This window comes from Fusarium keratoplasticum, chromosome 2, assembly GCF_025433545.1.
Source record: "Fusarium keratoplasticum isolate Fu6.1 chromosome 2, whole genome shotgun sequence".
In the NCBI taxonomy this organism is placed as follows: Eukaryota; Fungi; Ascomycota; class Sordariomycetes; order Hypocreales; family Nectriaceae; genus Fusarium; species Fusarium keratoplasticum.
The window spans coordinates 2,439,338-2,459,213 of NC_070530.1; the positions used below are offsets into that span (position 1 = coordinate 2,439,338).

General features: G+C 54.5%; 6 protein-coding genes across 6 annotated transcripts; 4 read left to right on the forward strand and 2 right to left on the reverse strand.

Moving 5' to 3' along the window:
* Window positions 1-2,499: 2,499 nt before the first annotated feature.
* On the forward strand, window positions 2,500-3,735 carry NCS57_00267800 (uncharacterized protein; the record flags this gene model as incomplete). Its single annotated transcript, XM_053052702.1, has 3 exons — window positions 2,500-2,684; window positions 2,832-3,428; window positions 3,483-3,735. 3 exons carry the CDS (start codon window positions 2,500-2,502, stop codon window positions 3,733-3,735), a joined length of 1,035 nt encoding a protein of 344 aa, XP_052917948.1.
* A 1,845-nt stretch (window positions 3,736-5,580) lies between these two features.
* On the reverse strand, window positions 5,581-7,585 carry NCS57_00267900 (uncharacterized protein; the record flags this gene model as incomplete). The annotated part of the gene is made up of 2 exons (XM_053052703.1): window positions 5,581-7,277; window positions 7,327-7,585. The coding sequence occupies 2 exons, from the start codon at window positions 7,583-7,585 to the stop codon at window positions 5,581-5,583; spliced, it is 1,956 nt and encodes a 651-aa protein (XP_052917949.1).
* Window positions 7,586-8,851: 1,266 nt separating this feature from the next.
* Window positions 8,852-9,868, forward strand: NCS57_00268000 (Non-structural maintenance of chromosomes element 1-like protein; the record flags this gene model as incomplete). Its single annotated transcript, XM_053052704.1, has 1 exon — window positions 8,852-9,868. The coding sequence occupies exon 1, from the start codon at window positions 8,864-8,866 to the stop codon at window positions 9,866-9,868; it is 1,005 nt and encodes a 334-aa protein (XP_052917950.1). The 5' UTR covers window positions 8,852-8,863.
* Window positions 9,869-10,442: 574 nt separating this feature from the next.
* Window positions 10,443-11,846, forward strand: NCS57_00268100 (uncharacterized protein; the record flags this gene model as incomplete). The annotated part of the gene is made up of 2 exons (XM_053052705.1): window positions 10,443-11,532; window positions 11,584-11,846. 2 exons carry the CDS (start codon window positions 10,443-10,445, stop codon window positions 11,844-11,846), a joined length of 1,353 nt encoding a protein of 450 aa, XP_052917951.1.
* Window positions 11,847-12,138: 292 nt separating this feature from the next.
* On the reverse strand, window positions 12,139-13,841 carry NCS57_00268200 (Protein SSH4; the record flags this gene model as incomplete). The annotated part of the gene is made up of 2 exons (XM_053052706.1): window positions 12,139-13,357; window positions 13,408-13,841. The coding sequence occupies 2 exons, from the start codon at window positions 13,839-13,841 to the stop codon at window positions 12,139-12,141; spliced, it is 1,653 nt and encodes a 550-aa protein (XP_052917952.1).
* A 2,460-nt stretch (window positions 13,842-16,301) lies between these two features.
* NCS57_00268300 (uncharacterized protein) lies at window positions 16,302-18,082 on the forward strand (the record flags this gene model as incomplete). Its single annotated transcript, XM_053052707.1, has 3 exons — window positions 16,302-16,606; window positions 16,657-17,198; window positions 17,250-18,082. The coding sequence occupies 3 exons, from the start codon at window positions 16,302-16,304 to the stop codon at window positions 18,080-18,082; spliced, it is 1,680 nt and encodes a 559-aa protein (XP_052917953.1).
* Between the last annotated feature and the right edge of the window lie 1,794 nt (window positions 18,083-19,876).

Below are 19,876 nucleotides of genomic sequence, written 5' to 3' on the forward strand. Positions count from 1 at the left end.
GAACGGCGTACTGTGCATTGCGCACTGTAACATAGCCCTGACCCTGACCTCTTCCTCGGGACAACCCCGAAAAAGGGTTCCCAGCTTTGGGTCTAGGTATTACGTGGAGGTGCATACTGGCGTTTTGCATTTCTCGCGAAATGGATGGATAGGATGCACGGATGGCGACAGGCAAACGGTTTTTTACTTCTGTGCAAGTCCCAACACACACACACACACACACACACACACACACACACGAATGTTGTGAGACACGGCAGAGACCAGAGACGCTGCCTGAGTCAGAGGGCCCAGATCTTTCCCTTCTCTCGGGTCTGATATTGTCTGCTGCCGCGACCGTGGCTGGCCTTGACCGGAAGTGCCGTCTTCAACATCTGGACCTTCCCCGCTAATCCTGGCCTTCTGGATCACGCCGCAGCCGCCACCATGCTTGAGTTGATGACGGGAGAGAGAGAGAACGGCGCGCGGAAACAACAGAGGTAGCAGGAGCAGTTGGTAGCCAGAGACAGTGCTACGTCGTGGAGCTCCTCGATAGGGACCCCTGGCACGCGGCCAAAAATATTGAGACACGCACGTATTGGTAGACTTAGGGCTGCCAATCTATTCAGTGGAGGAATAAGCAATGAGGATAGGTAGCTAGTCAAGTTGTTTGATAAAAATATGCTGTGAGAATTCAAGGTTCTTCCTAACCCAAGGTATTTTTTACCATAATTTCTTTTGCCGTTTTGACAGATTCTCTTGTTATTGGGGCAAAAAGTGGTCAAGTTGTGTCCTTTTCTTAGGCCACGAGCTTTTCTAAAGTTGGGCTAATACTAAACCCCACTGGGCTAGCAACCTAGACTCATGGATCATGCTAATGCTCCTCTCGGCGGGGGGAGCATCCGTTGGCCTTGCACAACTCATCAACTTGCGACTCGCAACTCCCAGCTCTCTGGGTCTCCCTTCATCAATGACACCCGATGGTTGGTTTGCCTTCTCCACACTCAACACGGGGCATTCCCCGTTTCCGTGGTCGGCCTTCGGTGTCGACCCGTCCACTCACCCACCCATGTTTATCGTGTCGTGTCGTGTCGCCTTGTGCGACCGACGAGACATGAATCGTCAACAGGCAAGGCCTCCATGCTGGGAGGGACAAAAAAGTTTGAACTGACAGGCCGACTCAGGGCCTCGATGCTGCCACTGACGGCTGGCGGCCGACCGCAAGGATGTGGTCTCGGAGCAATTGCATCCACGTTGGCTGCCATTTGCTACCATCTGCTTGCCACCAGGCCTCTTCCAGGACGACCCAACTGTGTGCACAAGCAGGGCGTTGATCAGTGTACCGCCCGTCTGGAAAGGGAAATACCACGGAGGATATTGCTGTTCCTCAACTCCGTCAGACGGACACTGTGTTGCTAATGGATCCATGGGTCCATGACAGGGGTCGCTCTTCTGGTTAGGTTCCCTGTGAGGAGAGAGGCGCCTCTGGCCATGCGCACACCCTCCAGGCCAAAAGAACCAAGCGAGGGACGCATCGCCAGGGCCGCCCGAACCACGCGCCAAACCACACCTTTCCCTTCCCGTCCCCAGAGTCCGAGCGACGGCTTCTTGGCGTCGTCCCTCTCCCTGGAAAGGGTCCCGCCATCGTCCACTACAGTTCCCGGTTCCAGCGTCGACTCTTGCATCTGGTGTTGCTGCTGCTGCCGCCCACTGGAGATCAGGTCTCGCTGCCGGACTGATTGATTCTCACAGGCCGCCGTCCACGACTCGCACGCCCCTCTCCCCTCTCACCCCCGTCCTCCCCCACAAGCCTTTTCCCGCATGGGGTCATGGATTCCCATGGATCCCTCACAACAAACTCGTACGGCTTGTCACCAGGCATTGGGTGCTTTGGGCCCTTGCCGCCATGGGCCGCCTGCTATTCGCTGTCCGTCACCTCCGTCTTCTGTAGCGCTGTAGCGCCGGGCCGCCTGTACCCACTGATACCACCACGCCGGCTCGCCTACTTCAGCGCCGCCCCAGCTAGCGATGACTAGAGTAAGTATAGTTCGCCCGCCCTCGCCCATCCTCCCTCTGCGAACCTTCTCTCCCTCTCCTCTTCTCTCCTCCCCTCAAAACCTCCAACCAACCACTCCATCTTCGCAATTCGTCTGCGTCATGGGAGGTCTATAAACTCTGCCTCAGCCTGTGCCAATCCTCGATACACGATCCCCTTCCGCCTCGACGTTCCTTGATTTGGTCCGTCACCATCGTTCGATAGTCGCCTCTCTTGAGCGCCACTCCCCGGTCCGACCGAACCTCGTCCACTTCGACCCGTTATTCGGACTACACGAAACATCGCAATCCCGCCCATCCACAATTTTCTTGACATATTTGCCTCCTGCATCCGGACTGTCATCTCAGCGGGCAATTAAAGCATAACTATTCTCCGGTCTTAGCTCCCGCTTATTCGGCCCTCGTTTAAATCCCATCAATATCAACCATCAGTAGTCGACCAGTTACACACAACCAGTCGACATCATGAGCTCTCCTTCGCAGGCCGGGCCCTCGGCGCCCAAGGAGGAGAAGAAGGAGAAGGGTCTTAGCAAGCTTCTCACCAGAACTAAGACCTTCCTCAAGCGAGAGGGTTCTTCGAACAAGCGTCTGTCGACGATGTCCACCACCAAGCCCGCTCCCGCCGGCCAATCTGAGCCTGTCAAGACGAGGTACGCCTTTTCCCGCCACGAATTGCACGGTTCCCCTGGATCTGCGTGTCCCGAAAATGCTCCTTGGAGTATGCCTGGGCGTTTGCGACTTAACCAGGACACTGTCAGCTATTCTGCGATATCAATCGGTTGCTAACTCTTTGACAGTGAACCTGCCGCCCCTGAGAAGAAGGCTCCCGACGCCAAGGCTCGATACGAAGGCCTCGAGGGCGTCTCCAAGTTGACCAGGAGCCAGCTTATTGAGGAGCGCGCCAAGAAGCTGGGCGAGCGTTATGGACTTGATATCAAGATTTCGGAACTTCAGACTGGATCTCCCGACGACACCGTTCTCCGTATGGATAAGCCCATCCGCATGCGCGTCCGCCGAACCTGCCACAAGTGCAATGCCACCTTCTCCTCGGCCAAGGAGTGCCCCAACTGCCAGCACGCCCGTTGCACCAAATGTACCCGTTACCCTCCCAAGCGAACCGAAGCCGAGATTATCGCCAGCCGCGAGCGACGTGCCGCCATCATCAAGGCCAACAAGGAGAACGCCCCTATTATTCCCGACTACTCTTACGCCTTTGACGAGAAGAAGATTGTCCTTACCCGACCCAGCAAGACTGGCGGACAGGATCTGGTACATAAGAAGCCCCGTCAACGGGTGCGCAGAACTTGCCACGAGTGTTCGACGTTGTTTATTTCCGGTAACAAGACTTGCGAGAAGTGCGGCCACGTCCGCTGCACGGACTGCCCTCGAGACCCGTATGTTAAGACCTGGAATCCTTGGCGTGATGTAATTGCTAACAACCTGTGCAGGCCCAAGAAGGACAAATACCCGTACGGTTATCCTGGAGACGAATTTGGTCCTAGTAGCGTACCCCATTACGAGTGCAAGGACTGTAAGACGGTATACCCAACTGGAGCAGAAAACGGAACCAAGTGCAAGAAGTGTGGCTTAGAGAAGACGGACGAATCGCCTCGTGTTCTACCTCGCAAGGTCGAACCCGAACCAGATCCGGAGTTATTGAAGAAGCTACAAGAGAGGCTTGAAAACCTGAAGGTGGCATAACGAGCAGCATGAACCGACCCCCTGGATCAGGGGTCAGGTCAGGGGATGAAGAGAGGAGGTATTTCTTTGGTCTTTCCTACCTACGACGACATTCGACCGGCGAGAGCGAGAAACGATTGCCAGAAGATTTGTCACCCATCCCGATGAGTTGAAAGATTGTCCGCCCTCATCAGCAGTCCTTTCTACTTCTGTTCGGCCATACGTTGCACGGTTCATCCACCCCATGTCGCATGCATGCATCCATTGACAGGCCCCGACACGACGGTTTGCATCCTATTACGAATGCCTGTTGGTTCCCACGAGATAGAGAAGGCGGAGTTTATTCACCTAACGCGTACGACATCACGATCTGGATCATTCAAGCGCCACCTCCATGATTTTGCATTCACCAGTCATTTACACACGCATTTACGAACAAGAGTTGTTTCAAGGGGAGCGGAGCGAGTTTGGAGAGGACACTGATTTTTTCTGAAAAAGAGGAGTTGGGGAGAGAAGGGACGGCACTGGGGAAGAGCCGTCGGTTGAGTTTGTGTCTCGAAAAGCTGCGCATAGAACTTCTGGGGAACTGGGGGGCCTGGCAGAGGAGCGGATGAATACCAAGCAGGTGGGCCATATGGTTAATGTGTTTGGCGACAGCGAGAAAGCGGTGTTTTCCTTGATTCTCTCGTGGTCACAGATTCTTTTGGGGAATGTTTTCTCTCCTCTCATCAATCAATGAGACAATGTCATTCTTCACGACATGATTATCTGTGAACGACAGACAACTGATTATCTTTCACTTCTGATGCAACAATAACAAGAGCAGCAATGCAATAGCAACAATTGCTTATCATACCTCGGCCCTGAAACCCTGGTCCATGACCTCACCCTCGTCTCACAGTTGGCCGCAATACCTCCCCAGGCCCGTGTAACGGCGATCTCTGCATGCTGCCTCACACCACGCAACACACCATACCCACACCATTTTTATTTGTTCCCAGGAAGAACCCCGCCAGGGTATCTCCCTTTTTACCGGAGCGCCTCAGCTTGCCTGCCCCAAGGCGGGGGAAATGTCGTGACCAGACTGGCGGTACGGGGGGGGGACGGTGGCTCGTGTGTTTCTGAAGTATCACCGCATGAGTGGATTTCTTGCATTTGGGCCGCAATCAATCTCATCAATAACTATGTGTCGTTCTTGTCTGCATACACGTATTGCTTTTGTGGATGGTTGGGGAGGGTGAGAGGACTCCAGAATGTCAGATTCCCACATGCAACTTTGCTTTTTGAAAGAACCACTGCGCCCCCGAGTTGCGCCGACCTGTTTTTTTGTGAGCTATCTAACTGTCAGAGGTGGGTATTTTCATCCACGTTACGAGGTCGCTTGGGAGAATTCGGAGATTGTGTGCACTTGCGTGTGTGTGTGTGTGTATGATGGTCTCGTGGTTTGGGTTTGTAGCGGTGTGGGTTTCGGGCTGCAGCTGGATGGTGGTATCGTGAGGAGAAAAGCTGGTGGTTTCGGAAACAGCGGGGAGGGGGTTTGAAGAGGAGGGAACCAAAGATGGGGTAAAGACGGGTGTTTCTGGTGGTTGAGAATGGTGTGCCAAGGTATGCTGTATGCGGGTTCTCTTTACTTGGGTGTCACGGCTGAGAGATATCATACACGCGTAGACGGTTGCTGGTTGATTCAATGATACCTTGCTACTCTCGCTTGGTGCACTATCTACTGGGTACCAAGATATCAGCTACAATAGAATACATTAATAACATGACTCCTAACCTGCCAGCTTCCATGGCTCCCTTGTCACTCATCTCCCCCCCTGCAAACGTGACGCTTCTGGAATACATGCCCAGAGTTCCATGGAACAATCATTCGATAGCCTTCTCGTTAAGCTCTTCCCTGATAAACGGCTCCATGTTGAGCCTAGCCGTATGTGTCACCGACGCTCCCAGGGTACCGATGCGGTTCACTTTGCGGCCGAGATACCTCCCGGCGCCATCCATGCGGTTGTTCAGGTGCGCGTACAGGTCGTCCACCCGGCCCTTGGACACGGCGTCGCGGAACTCGGCCGGGTTGAGGATGGGCATGAGGCGCTGCGTCGGGTAGAAGCGACCCCGGATGGACTGCTCCTTGAACACGACGTTCTCCTTGACGAGCGCGTAGCGCCAGCGCTGCGCTCCCACCGAGTGGCGCCACTGGCTCTCGAGCCGCAGCGCGATGGGGAGGTGCTCGTCGCGCACAATGTTTGGCTTGTCCTCTGACACGAGCTGGTAGATGTGCCCGCGGAAGAAGACGTTGCCTGGAAAGTCCTTTGTCGTGAAGATGAATCGCAGGCCGAGCACGCCCGTCTCGGCGGGCACGTTAAGCTCCGCGGGAAGTGATCTCAGCCGCATCGCGTCGCCGATCTCGACCCGCTCTGCTCCAAAAAAGCAGCCGTAGTAGGTCACAGGCTTACTGTTAGGGTCCTCTGACAGCGGAGACCATAGGGAGTAGGAGTAATCGATCTTGGCGGCGGCCATCTTGGAGGCATCGAGGGCAATCATTTCTCGTCTGTTGCCATCCGCTGCCCCCTTTAGTAATGGTTCCCATGGGACGCCATCAAACTCCTTGTCCTTGAGCTCTGGTAGGGTGACTGGCGGGACCGTAAACGCATAGAATGGCCGCATGTCACCGTCAGTCTTGGACACGTTGTTCTGCTGGACGAGGCCGTGTCCGATTGGCATCACCTCGTGGCGTCCGTTCGCAGACGCGGCTATGACGCCGAGACGCCATGTGTTTCCGTTCTGATACCAGACCAGCTCTCCCGCGCGGAAGAGCACAGCTGACTTGAGTGCCCATTGGATAGGCTGGGGCTGCCCTTGAGGGGAGGCCTGGGCCTGGGCCTGAGGTTGTGGTTGAGGCTGAAGCTGGGACTGCGGCTGTGGCTGAGGTTGAGGCTGCAGTTGCTGTTGTTGTTGCTGCAGTTGCTGTTGTTGTTGCTGCTGTTGTTGTTGTTGCTGCTGCTGATGTGGCTGTTGTTGCTGTTGCTGAGGTTGCTGCGGCTGGATCTGGGGTTGAGATTGGATGGGCTGTGGTTGCGGTTGTAGTTGGACCTGGGGCTGTGGTTGCGGTTGTAGTTGGACCTGGGGCTGTTGTTGAGCCGGAGGCTGGTGGGCTGTTGTAGCGGGAGGTGCTGGTGAGTTCTGAGCCGTTGTTGTTGGCGTTGGCTGAACAGATGACTGCCGTGACCCAGCATTGTTTGGCTTTTGAGGAGGTCGTCCAGGCATCGGGGGTAGAGGCACCGGCGTCACCTTGGGTGGTATCTTTTCAACCTTGGGGGGTTCATGGGTAATGATGAGCTCGTCTGTAGCTGCTCCGCCCTTGACAAAGTTTGATGCGTTGCAGTGTGCGCAGCAGCAGTCTCGGTAGTCCATCGAGGTTGAGAGGAGCCATATCAAATGGACGGCAAACTCCTGTGGGCTCTTGAATAGCTTCGCCTTGATCGGGTAACCCGATACCCAGAGATGCTTGGATTTCTCGTATAGCCAATATCCCCGTGGGAAATGCACCAGCCATGGGTTCCCTTCTATAGCTGCCGTTAGATCTTGGTCGTGATGTTGGTGATTAAGGCTTACCATCGGGGTTGGGACACAGCTCCTGTTTCAACAGAATGCCCAACTTGACTCTCCACTCGACAAATCTCGGGTCATCCTCCGCCAGCCGGATCATCTGAGGCTTAGTTCTTGGGGTCTTTTCTGTTGTTGTCGCGTCCTTTGTCTTCTTAGCGGTGACCGCAGGTGGAGCTGTCACCGGCCAATAGCCAGGACCAGTATCTGCGCCATCAGTCCTCGCTACCCGGATGACGTCGAACTCCTTCAAGTCTGTCGTAGCCATTTTGGTGTTTTGGTGTTGTCAAAGGCTCGGAAGGGGTTGGGTTGGCCGTATACTGGGCTTGAGCAACTCGGCGCCGAGATGCGCGTGGGACCCAGTTCTCAGGGGTGAGGCCACCTCGATGGTCGTCTGGTTTGCTCGGTGGACGTCGCTGGTTGGAAAATGGGCTAGAAAATTCCCTCTTTCTTCAAGGACACGCAGGTTGTGTTCTTTTCGTCACGTGTTTGGCAGATGTCGCACCTCTGATCAACATCTATATCACCACGTCTCCGACGCGTGGCTAAGGTTGCACAAGACCACTTGGTCGAACCGGCGCAACGACCAGAGTCACTCAATGCCGCTTATCCCCCGATGAGATCTCCTATGCCGGCCAGCCGAATACACTTTGAGGAGCTGTCGCCTATGAAAAAGCTATCCGCATGTGTTGAGTGATGAAAGGGTTCTTGAGTTGAAGCTCAAAGCTCTTGGTCGCCAATCATGCCGCAGCTGAGTCAGCATTCAAAATCCGAACTACCCTACACCGAGACATGAATTCAAGATTTCTTATCCATGAACCTGTTTAATTATATTTTAGCTACCCCTGTTTGATACATGTTTCTATCGCTACTCTTACGTCGATGTGTTTTCTGTGATCCATGCGGCGAATACACTGGCACGCCCGTAGTAGTTGCAGAGAGAGTGTGTAGGTTCTTGGCTGCCTTGAACACTGGCCCATGGAGCACCACCTCACTTGTGTCGAGTCACAACAAATTTTTCAGGGCCAAGAAGGCAACCATTCAATAAACAAGAGTTGGATTCACCCACTACGTTAAGGCAACGCGTAAGAATACGAAACATCAATAATGTAAGGTGAAGGTATTGTCCTCAAAGTAGTTGACTGCTCTGACGTCACCAGCCACCTACCTGGGTCAAGCAAAAAAATAAGACACAAGGATGGACGTATTAGCTTATTCTCCCCCAAATATAATTATTAAAATATGATGAAAATAGATAAAAATCTTCCAGACTTTATACTATTTTATGATATTTTTTCTAAATTAATTTATTATACTTATGATGCCCTCTTGATCCTCTGGCGTCTCGTTTATTTCCATACCCGCGTGCCACTACAGCCACACGAGGCGGTGCATGCACTCAATTAACCCTTCGCAGCAACGCGTGAAACGCGTCTCCCAGCTAAACCCAAGCCTATCGCAACTTCCTTTGTTCTGCGCAATTCTCAACACACACTCTCAACGCCCAGATACCGCAGCGCGCACCGAAAAATAACAGGCGCGGAGAATGAGCGACCACAACTTCAACGATGGGAACCGGGCATTCCTACAGGCAATCCTAGCCCGAGGTTCCATCACCTTTGAGGATTCCCGCCCTATCCTCGCTGCGATATTCAACGCCGACCGCGGCGAAGACGAAGGTGATGAAGTCCGACCGGGCCAGATCACAGAAGACCATTTCAAAGAGTACATGGACAAGGCAGCCGAAGCGGCATCACTCTTCGACTATGAAATTCGCACCACCATCCACCAGACGACGAAGCGGCGCATATATGCGCTGGTCAACACCACTTCCGACCCGCAGACCCAGCTCGCCACGACATATAGCCCCGACGAACTCTCATTTATCAAGCGAGTCTTTGATGCCATGTTCGACAAGTTCAACACCCCGCGGATGGAAGTGCTCGCCATCACCGAAATGCAGGCGATCAAGTGCGCACGACCGAGGCAACAAGAGGCCGAAATCGACGCGGATGCGCAAACACAGACACCAGCCGACAAGGGCCTGAAGCACAGCGAAGTTGAGGCTGTACTAGCAAGCCTGGTTGAGGGAGGCTGGTTCGAGAAGAGCGCCGAGGGGTTTTACACCTTCTCACCCCGAGCGCTGCTTGAACTGCGGCCCTGGCTTGTTGAGACCTACAATGATCCAGACCTTGACCCGCGAGAATGGCAGCGGATCAAGTTTTGCGAAGCATGCAAGGACATTGTCACAATCGGCCTAAGATGCCTGGAGCTGGAGTGCAATTTTCGATTACACGATGTCTGTCAAGAAGCGTTCTGGCGAACAAGGCGGGAACAAAGATGCCCCAAATGCTCTAGAGAGTGGACAGGCCAGAAGTACACTGGCGAACGAGCCGTAACATCAACCGACGCGTTCGAGAGAGGCCGGCGAAGAGGTGGCGGTTGGCGAAGAAGCACACTAGCCGACGATATCATCCGCGAAGAAGGAGGCGTAGCAGACGAAGCCCAGGATGAGGATGAGGAGGAAGAGAATATTTATGACGCGGATTGAGACGGCCGATACACTTTTCCTTAGCTATTCGAGATACCCAGGGTCAATTGGAATCTGAAATGTTCGGGGGCATGCCTGTACCTGGCCCTCTAGCCGAAGTTGCAATTTGCAAACCTCTCAAGTCTCCACCCACACATGGGATGGGACCTTATGCTTATCCATCCATGGAAGGTCTCCAATTTTGCAAAACTTCCAGAAGGACGTCGGCAGTTGGTTGTCGATCATGAAGCAGCGTTAGTCGCGTGGGGGTTGATGGAGGGGATGGAAGTCAAGAGAGGGGAGCGAGCTCGGCGCCAGCCACGATTTTCATCCATGACATCACATGTGATGTGGCTGTGCAAGCTCTTCAGCTATCGATTCGTGTACGACGAATGCGAGTGAAACAAAGGCGAATCATCTCAAGCGCGCGCCTACGCGGACCTCTTCGCCCCTCGAGAGTCCTTCTTGATCCAGAATCGGCGGCCTCTTTATCCTCTGTTTGTTAAATAGCATCGAGCATCGTCTGCGACACGAGCACATCTCTGGATCTTCCAACTTCGACGACCCCGCGAAACGCCAAGACACCACAACCACAATGTTGGAATACTTCACGTACAAGAAGATCAAGAAGCATAGGGCCGAGAAAGCGGCCGCAGAAGAGGCTGCACATGCCACGGAGGCGGGGCCTGCAGCCGATCAAACACCTGCGCAGACCCATGCGCCTGTGCCTGAGATCAAGACCGAGGCAAACGATGCATCTGCTCAGGGTCAAGAGAGGCACAGCACCGAACACCGTCCCAGCTCCGATACCCCTCCTCTAAGCCCGGTTCTCGACCAAGATGACGAGTCCTGGCTCCGAAGCATCCTCGAAGATGACAGCCCGCCCCCACCCTTGCCACCGCGCATCAAGACCCCCCAGATCGACCTGTCGTCAGCCTCCGAGAGTGAGTTAGAGGCTGTTAAGGAACTGGACGCCAAGAGCAAGAAGGAGAAGGAGAAGGATAAGAAGAAGCACGAAAAGGAGAAGAAGAAGGAAAAGAAAGAGAAGGAGAAGAAGGAAAAGGAGAAGGAAAAAGAAAAAGAAGAAAAGCATCCCAACCGTCTTACAGCTCTATTCACGAGACACAAGAAGCAGGGCGATGAGCTCAAGCCAGAGGATGTTGTTGTTTCTACCCAGGAAGCCGAACAGGAGACAAAGGACCTTGGAAATGTCCTCGATCGTCTGAACCTCCAGGCCAAGAACAACAAAATCGTCTCCCTCTCCAACGAGTCATCCGATCTCCTGTCGCGCTTCACACAGGTCTTCAAGGACCTCGCCAACGGCGTGCCGACGGCATACAACGATCTCGCAAGCCTCATCGAGGACCGCGACGGCGCCATCAACCGAGGCTTCGAGAAGATGCCCTCGTCCCTCCAGAAGCTCGTCACTCAGCTTCCAGACAAGCTGACGTCGTCTCTGGCGCCAGAGATTCTCGCAGCTGCGGCCGAGAGCCAGGGTCTCAAGGCCCAGACGGAAAAGGGCGTCAAGGAGGCTGCCATGGACCTGCTCAAGCCACAGAACTTGACTGACCTTGTGACGAAGCCTGGTGCTATTGTCAGTATGCTCAAGGCCGTCGTCAACGCCCTCAAGGTGCGGTGGCCCGCCTTTATCGGCACAAACGTCATCTGGAGCGTTGCACTATTCTGTAAGTACCTCTGAATCCTCGCATACATCTCAGTCGCTAACATTTGTACAGTGCTCATGTTTGTACTCTGGTACTGCCATAAGCGCGGCCGCGAGGTCCGGCTTGAGCGCGAAAAGTCCGAAACTGAGGCCCCTATTGATGGAAGTGAGCGCATCGAGGAGCTTCCTGATGACCCTCAGCTCCCTGCACCCGAGACCGCTACCGCGACCTCGAGCACCAACCCAGCGGCCACCAGAGAGCCTGTATCACCATTATCGGAGGCGTCACCAGTTGTTGTTGAACCAGCTGCCCCACGTGATTCGGCTCCTCGTTGATAGATGTTCGAGGCGAGTTTTTTTACGAGTTTGGAGTGCTTCTGCATGGTAATGAGCAATATGTTACGACACAAGTTATGACGACGATCGATGATATGATAAGGCCGATACTAGGCCATGAAGCAGAGGATACCAGGTTTCATTAGTGATGAGTATCTTGATAATTACAAATTTGATTCTGCGTTGCCACAGTGGGTATCTTTACTTAATAAGATGTGAAAGTCGATCATGATGTACCCCGGCATCTCCTTATGGGCTTCCATGGATAGCAATGTTAATCTGCCGAGCCGTCTCAATCATCCTGGACCAGCTCCTTGATCTCTTCCCGTCCTGGCGCCATGGCAACAGCTTCGCTCTTGGCGCTCACGCCTTGGCGATCTGTTGCACCCCCACCATCCTGCATCCAGAAGTCAACCTCGTCGATAATATCGTAGACAATATCCTCAGCGATCTGGTCGCGATAACGCTCTGAAACAGCGTGGAGCTTGGATAACCTGGCGTTGGAACGTGAGACCATATCCACGTCGCCGTTTGTGGTGTCGTCGGTTGGGGGATACCAAAAGTCTGGCCCAAAGTTGACCTCGACGGCGCCACCACGAAAGACGCTCACGGCAGGGTAGTATCCCAGCATGCCGTCGTCGAGGCCTTCGCGGGCGCCCACTTGAGGCATCGGGCGAGACGCAGGAGGGAGGAAGCCAAGGAGGTTCTCAAAGGGGGTGCCCATGAGAACGCCGTTCTTGTATACTCTGATACGTGAGTTGGGAAGGGTACGGAGGCCTGGAGTCGGATGAGTAGGCCCGGGTGCTTCTGAGGTATTGTTGACACTTGTAGAAGCCGGGTTCATGAGATCCTCCAGCTCCTTTGTCGTGTGATATTCGATTTTTTCGAAATAGGTGTGAGCCTTGAAGCGGATGGGGACGCGATCGCGCACAATGTTGTGCGCTTCAGCCGAAGGCGCAGGCTCCTCGTCAGCCTGGTCGACTAGCGGGTTGTACTGTCCAGTCATAATCTTGCGATGAAGATGTTCTGATGGCAGTTGAATCTCCAGTCCAATGACATCACCTTCTCGGATGCCTTCTCCCTCGGGGAAGAATTCTTTGGGCCGTGACATATGGACCTTTTCTCCCGCGACATCTCGGATGCCATAGCTGTAGGCATCGAATCCCACGGGCGCATCTAGAGATGCCTCCCGTCTTGCCCAGCCCATGCGAACATGTCGTCCACCGTCTGGTTTGGACTCGCCATCCTTGGGCGGTCTAATTCCTTGTGTGATTTTGCACTCCCAATACCACCGACCCTCTCTTACAGCTACATTCGCCCGTGCCATTCGAAACCCTTTATCAGTTGTGACTTGTCGCGCCGACTTGTCGAAGAAGACGTGCCCCGCAGAGTCTTCGAAGCTCATGCGGGGCCCGAAAGGTTCAGGCTCGGTACCTCGATAGTAGATCATGGATGGGAAGAGGGGGTCAGCGATACAATGCGTGTAGCGGAAGTTCTTCTTGTTGGAAACACTTTTTGTGTCAGCTTGGGGCGCATTGAGCTGATTGCGATCGATACTTACTGATCAGATGTCTCAAAAAACTCGACCGCTTCACCGCTGGGAGTAGTGATTTCGTGGTGCGCCGTCAAGACAGGCCCTCGTGGGGGGTCAAAGTCGGACGGCTTGGGAGGCGCAAGCTTGTAGCGTAGCGGACTAGATTCGCTCTGCTTTGGTTCCTTTGCCCTTGGATCCGGAGTCGCGCGGGCACTGTCACCGCCCTTGGCCTCGCGTTTCTTGAGCGTGTCCTTCTTTGTACGGGCCGACTTGGAACGGGCAGCTTGCGCAGCAGCATCTTCGGGGGCCAGAGACTCGGAGGGCCTGACTTCGGGGTTCAATGGCGAGGGAACGACGGGGCTGTGACGGCCTTCTTCGAGGGCGCGCTTCTGCGGGATCGAGGATAGGGGAAGGGTTGGAGTAGGCTCCCGGTTGGGGCTGCTGCCGCGCTCGGATGTCATGATGGAGGATCCAAGAGGCTTTCCTCTGCGGGCGAGGGTATCGCGATGGTCTCCAAAGACGCCAATCGGGTGTGGGTGACGTTCACGGCGAGGTTGACGCTCAAAACGGTGACGATTGCGATTCGCGAAAACCCACCCACTTTGGGCTGAAGCTACCGGCAGCCTCGCGTCAGAAGCACCGACCCAACACCTCAATTGGTTGGCGTTCGAGAACTGTGGCGCAGGAGCGAGGTACGAGGTACGTACCTCAGATAAGAAAAAGAGGGCCCGATCTCGGCCTAGCGTCGACTGGATCTTGGTCCATCAGGGCACCAGGGCGATGATCCCCTGCGCAAAAGCCGGGCAGCGGTGTCAAGTGGCCCTGAAGAATTTCTCCGTACGAGCTGGGCCAATCAGGAGGCGGGCAATGTAATCCGAGGCATTTCAGGGGCGACCGAGCCCATTTGACAGAGCCGCGGTGAAGAGGGGGGCCCGCTAACTTTTGGATCTAAGGGCCTGTGAGGCCCCTGTGACGGCACCTTGCGAAAGGGTCCTCGGCGCGCCGAAGGCTGCTGCGAGAGGGCTGCGATGCTCCCCCATGGGCGGTTGAGTGAAGATCCGGAGGGCTCCCGTCAAGACGCCGCTGGACAGGGGACAAGTTGGGGGATGCGTCTGGCGTACGACCAACAAGCAAGCAAGTCACCGCCAAGGGGGTTTGACAGCTCGCGGGCTCCAGGCTGTCGGAAACGGCACGTCGTCGAAGCTAAGAGGCACTAGAATATGGTGCTATGAATGGCCATGGATGGCTCCAGAAGAGGACCGGTCGTTTTAACCCCAACCCACCGACCGAGAAGGCCGTGGCGGTCATGGTCATCCCACGCTCGAGGGGCCCGTCTCCGCGTAGTCGCATCATGCTGGGCCTCACCACCAGAAAAGGCAATACAGAGGATTCTGGCGACGTCTTTTGCACGTCACTCCCAGGCTGCGACTCGTTTTCTCGTTTCTGACAAGGGAGAGGGAAGAGAGCACAAGGCCTGCTCCGTGTGCGGACTCCTGGTTCCATTAGGTCATGCACATGCACCTGCCGACGTCCACTCTCATATCCACCATAACTAATCTACCTTGCGCAGTACGGCGCGCCTATTGTCACTGACTGGAGCTAGACAATCCAGCCCCAGCCCCATCCTACCTTGCAATCAATCGCCTTATCCTGCTCATCCTCATCCAACCTGACCTTCCCTTGCCCTCAACACTTCCAATCCATGCTACCTGTTGTTTCGGTTGCTTGGTTGTGTGCGTTGCCGACTTGCGCCTCGTCCACGCCCACCGCTGCGAATTCGAATTCTCCCCTCCTTCACCTCTCCCACCTCGTCCTCTGACCTCACTCCCTCCGGGGGTCCTCCACCGCTGTTCTTTGTCCGCCGCCGCCTGTGTGCGTTGATCGATCTGGGACCGCACATCTACCCCTGGTCTTCGTCACCGTCCCAGCCTGGTGGTGCTGCGAGCTCATTGACGACGGCCTCCCCTGCCCTTGGCTGCCACTGACCTGCCAAGCACGCCTTCGAACCTCTCGACGTCCTTCGGTTTGCGCCGCCCTGTTGTCTTACCAACTTCTGACTACTCCCAACTGATCCCCGCGCCCATTTCCTTGGTCGGCGATCCTTCTTTCACATCGTCTTTGTTTCTTCCCTCCTCTATTCTCCCCCTCCTTCTCTTCCCTCTCGACATCATCTCCCAGTAGCCCACCCCCGGCTTTGGACCCCCGACTGGACTCTCGCCCTGGCCTGACGTCGGCCCCGACCCTTCGGTTGCTGTCGCGTCGCTATCTGGCATCTCTGTCGCCTGACCAATACGTCGGCTCCCGTTCGTTCCAGTCCTGACTGACTGACCGATCCGTCCATTGGGGCTACTGGCTGGGTCATCTGCCTCCGAGTCGACGTACCCCGTACCCTGGCGCCTTTGTCGACTGGTCTGCCCACCGACGAATTCGCAACCCGGCGATACATATCTTTTGGCCTTGCGCCAGGCCCCTTGCTAGGTACCTGCCTGAACTCCTGGCTTACACCTGGCACCGAGGCTAGGTAGTCATACCTTATTTAGCTCTCTCCTTGCCCAAAGGATCCTGTTCTGTCTGTAGTTGCGGCACCCGGCCCCGGCACCTCTCCGGATTCGCCTCCTTCGTCGGCCGGCTTGCAACCACTTGACAAAGCCGCTGCAGCCGTCCACGACTCGCTCCAAAGAACTTCTCTTTCATCATCAAACCCGCCCTTTCTGCCCCCCAACCCTGTACAACCATCCATCGTAACCTTTCGCGCCGACTCGATATCGACGCCGATGCATGATACAGTTCTCTTGTATAACTGACCAATCCATCTCTACTCCAACACACCCTTCCATTTGGTGCCCCGGTATATCCACTCGTCGTACCCCAGAGGCACCGTCATCTTGGTCGCTTCGATAACATCGGCTCTACCTACGGGCATGAGCGAAGAGATTCAGCCAGCGGCGCTGTATAGCCATCAGCGCGAGGCGGGCGCGGTGCGAACTGCTTTGCCATCAAGGCCCATGTCCTCGAAACCGAACGAGGGTGTGGCTGCATCTTCTCAGGAACGAACACGGCTTCCCACGGGCCAAGAGGAACACGGCCAGCGACAAAGGCTGAGCGGAAGCCCACCTGGTTCAAAGGCAAGCGCATCTTCAGGCCCCATGTCCAAGCGAAGCCCTGGTTCCGAGCGTGGCACGAAAGCGAGCCCTCCTCCAGGTGGCAGTCATGGCCAAGTGTGCAGGTGAGTTATTCAAATATCTTGTCGTCTTATCGATTCTCATTATGGGTTAGCAACTGCGGAACCACTCGAACGCCATTGTGGAGGAGATCACCTCAGGGCGCCACGATTTGTAATGCCTGTGGACTCTATTTGAAAGCCAGGAATGCTGCTCGCCCGACAAGCCTCAAGAGACCGCCGAATGTCGTCCCCGCGGACCCTCCACGAACCGCTCCACCGAAACCCGCCGCGGCCGCGGCATCATCGAAGGCTGCGTCAAATGCGACTTATGTATCTGCCGATCAGACCCCTGGGGGAACTTGCCCCGGCGGTGGCCGTTGTAACGGAACGGGCGGTGCTGAGGGTTGTAATGGTTGTCCGGCTTATAACAACCGAGTCTCCAAGAGTGCCAACCTTGGCGGAGTGCAAAAGCGACAAGGCTGCCAAAGCCGGGGAGAAAGTGCAAAGACGGAGCCCGTTCCTGTGGACGTCAATGCTGCCCAGGCCCAGCAGAATGCCAATGCTACTGTTGTGATTGCGTGCCAGAACTGTGGCACCACTATCACTCCTCTCTGGAGACGAGATGAGAGCGGCCATACTATCTGCAATGCGTGTGGTAAGTACTCTTGTGGTGAAAATTTTCCTGCGTGGTTGCTAATGTCCGTAGGACTTTACTATAAACTCCATGGAGTTCACCGACCTATGACGATGAAAAAATCAACAATCAAACGACGAAAACGAATTATTCCCGCCTCTCAAGATGAAGACATGGAAGACGCGATGGAGTCTGTCGAGACACAAAGCCAACATGACTCGGGACCGGAGAGAGGGTCGATGAACGAGGATGGATCCGTCAACCTTGGCCTACGTCGTCGACCAGACCACCCACTCACGATCGAGCCTCAGCCAGTTGTGCGACCTACCAGGACAATGTCACCACTTCCGTCGACATCCGATCTCGCTGCATATCATCAATCGAGCAACCCTCGCAACTTTCCTGGCTCATTGAACGACGATAATCGATTGGCTCCCATGACATCGATGGGAACGACCACTGAAAGGCAGACATCTCTTTCCCCTGCCTCATTTCTCTCACCAGCACGAAAACGATCCTTCTCCACGACCGAAAGCGAGGCATTCAACTCGGGGGAAACTGCACAGGAGAGCTCGAAGCGGGTCTCGTCGATTAATATCAAATCGATACTCAACCCTTCGACCTCGGCCGACAGCCCTCCCAACATGGGAGCAGGAAGTGACGACGGGGACTACTCTCTACCCCCGATACGATCACCCGGAAGCACGATCGCCTCGGCCCCCAGCCCTGGGGCCTTCTCGAATCGTGATCACACCCCGGGTACCCCATCGATGTCGCGCGATTACAGCATGGATGGTGAGAGGGTCAAGTCGGAGCGTCGAGCGGCGCTACAACGTGAGGCGGATAGAATGCGGGAAATGCTTGCCGCCAAGGAGCGGGAGTTACAGGAACTCGGACATGATTAATGAATGGGATCCATGACGGAACACAACAATGACTTATGAAGTTCTTCGTGGTCAGTACGGAGTCACTGGAACGCGAGGCTTTCGCGAACGGGGTGGGTTACGGAGCCCAGAGGGTCGGCGCTTTTGGAATTCACTACATGAACAACACATCAGGACGGTTTCCGGCTCAGGACATGCGGCGCATCGTGTTCAAGGAGTCTGATGGTTTACAGACATGGCTGGCCTGCATTTCTTTTTCTCCTTTGGGAGCGGAAAATGGCTACACAAAACTATGGGACGGAACAGCTACACCATTTGATGCTCGAAAACTGCCAATCCCGACGACTTGGCGAATGCATTTATAGACAGGTTAGGCTGGAGGGATCGCGAGATAGTTTCTAGGAGTCCAAAAGAGAATGCAGTGTCGCATTGAGCGACTAAGAGTCCAAGACTCGGCAAAGTATTAGCTTTGTGTATACCATTTGCTCCATTGTTTGATTTATTGATCATGATGATGACGCGGTTATAATGCCTGGCCTTTGTTATGGGTTGGTAGGCCCTTGAGGCCAAATTTCTCCTCCCAAGATGGTGGAAGAGGTGTTGATATTGCCATTTATCACATCTTGGACAAGCACACAGGGTGACGGTGACGGTGACGGCCCGATCTGGGGGCGGTAGCCATCAAAGTAACTGACAGCAAGAGAGAGGTTGTGCTTCAATATTCACAACTATCTAGATAGTCCCCTCCAATGCCAAACCCGTCACGATCACATCTTGTATTGACGAACACGCGGGTGTCGGTCGGGAGGTAGGGCTGACCCTTGCGACTGCGACGCTACTACGAGTCAACAAATTTCGAACGCCAAAAGGACCCTGAATATAATAAATGAAATACTCGAAGATTTAGGATATTATTTCTTATTTCTATCTCTTATTTAGCTCATAATTAGGCTGCAAAGTGAATACTCTTTACTGGCTTAACGGAGCGCAGCCATTCAGTTTTTTTGCTACGACCGCGTGGCTACCTCTTCGTGCCGTACGAACCGAGGCATATCCCGCCACGTTGCAAAAGAGGAAACTGCTGGGAATTTTTTTTAGGCTATTATGGCACGATAAGGCACGGCGGCGCGAGACCAAGCACGCAACACAATGCTGCATTGACAAACATAGGGGTCCTTTGGGATCATGCCATGGCCCGTCGGTTGGCGTGCCCGTCGAACCCGTACCACGTGCGAATCTGGGGAACGTTGATCTGGACGGATTGGGCATGAATGCTGTTTGATTTCGTTACTTGGGTTGCCATTCCTTCTGCAACATTGTAGGGATATCTGGTTGTGAGGGTGGGATGGTGGGACGGGGTTCGCATTCGAGAACCCGTTGAGAGGCATTTCTCGCTCGAGATACAAGTGAACGACCGTTATTTGTCATGGCAATCAAATTCCCGGAATGGAAGGCCTATGAAAGCCCGGTCATGGCGTGCCTTCGTTGCTGCCGGGTTGGAGGGGATGACCTGATTTACAATATAGCTGCGACGTCACGTTGACGATTGGGGATGATGAAGTATCGCCAACAAAGAGAGAGAAACAGTGTTTAGCCGGAAGAAGAATATTGGAACGTTTCTGTGGCAGGGTCTGCCTGATTTACGAACATCGTTGTCTCGATTTGTCAGACGCAGGTGAGGGTAGGTTTGTTTGGAGTCATGATGGCATTTGCTATGTCATTGATGTGACTCGGTCAATGTTTGGAATGAAAATCTTGTAAAAAGACGATTCCATCACATTGAGGAATCACGTACCTTTGGTTAAATGCCAAAAA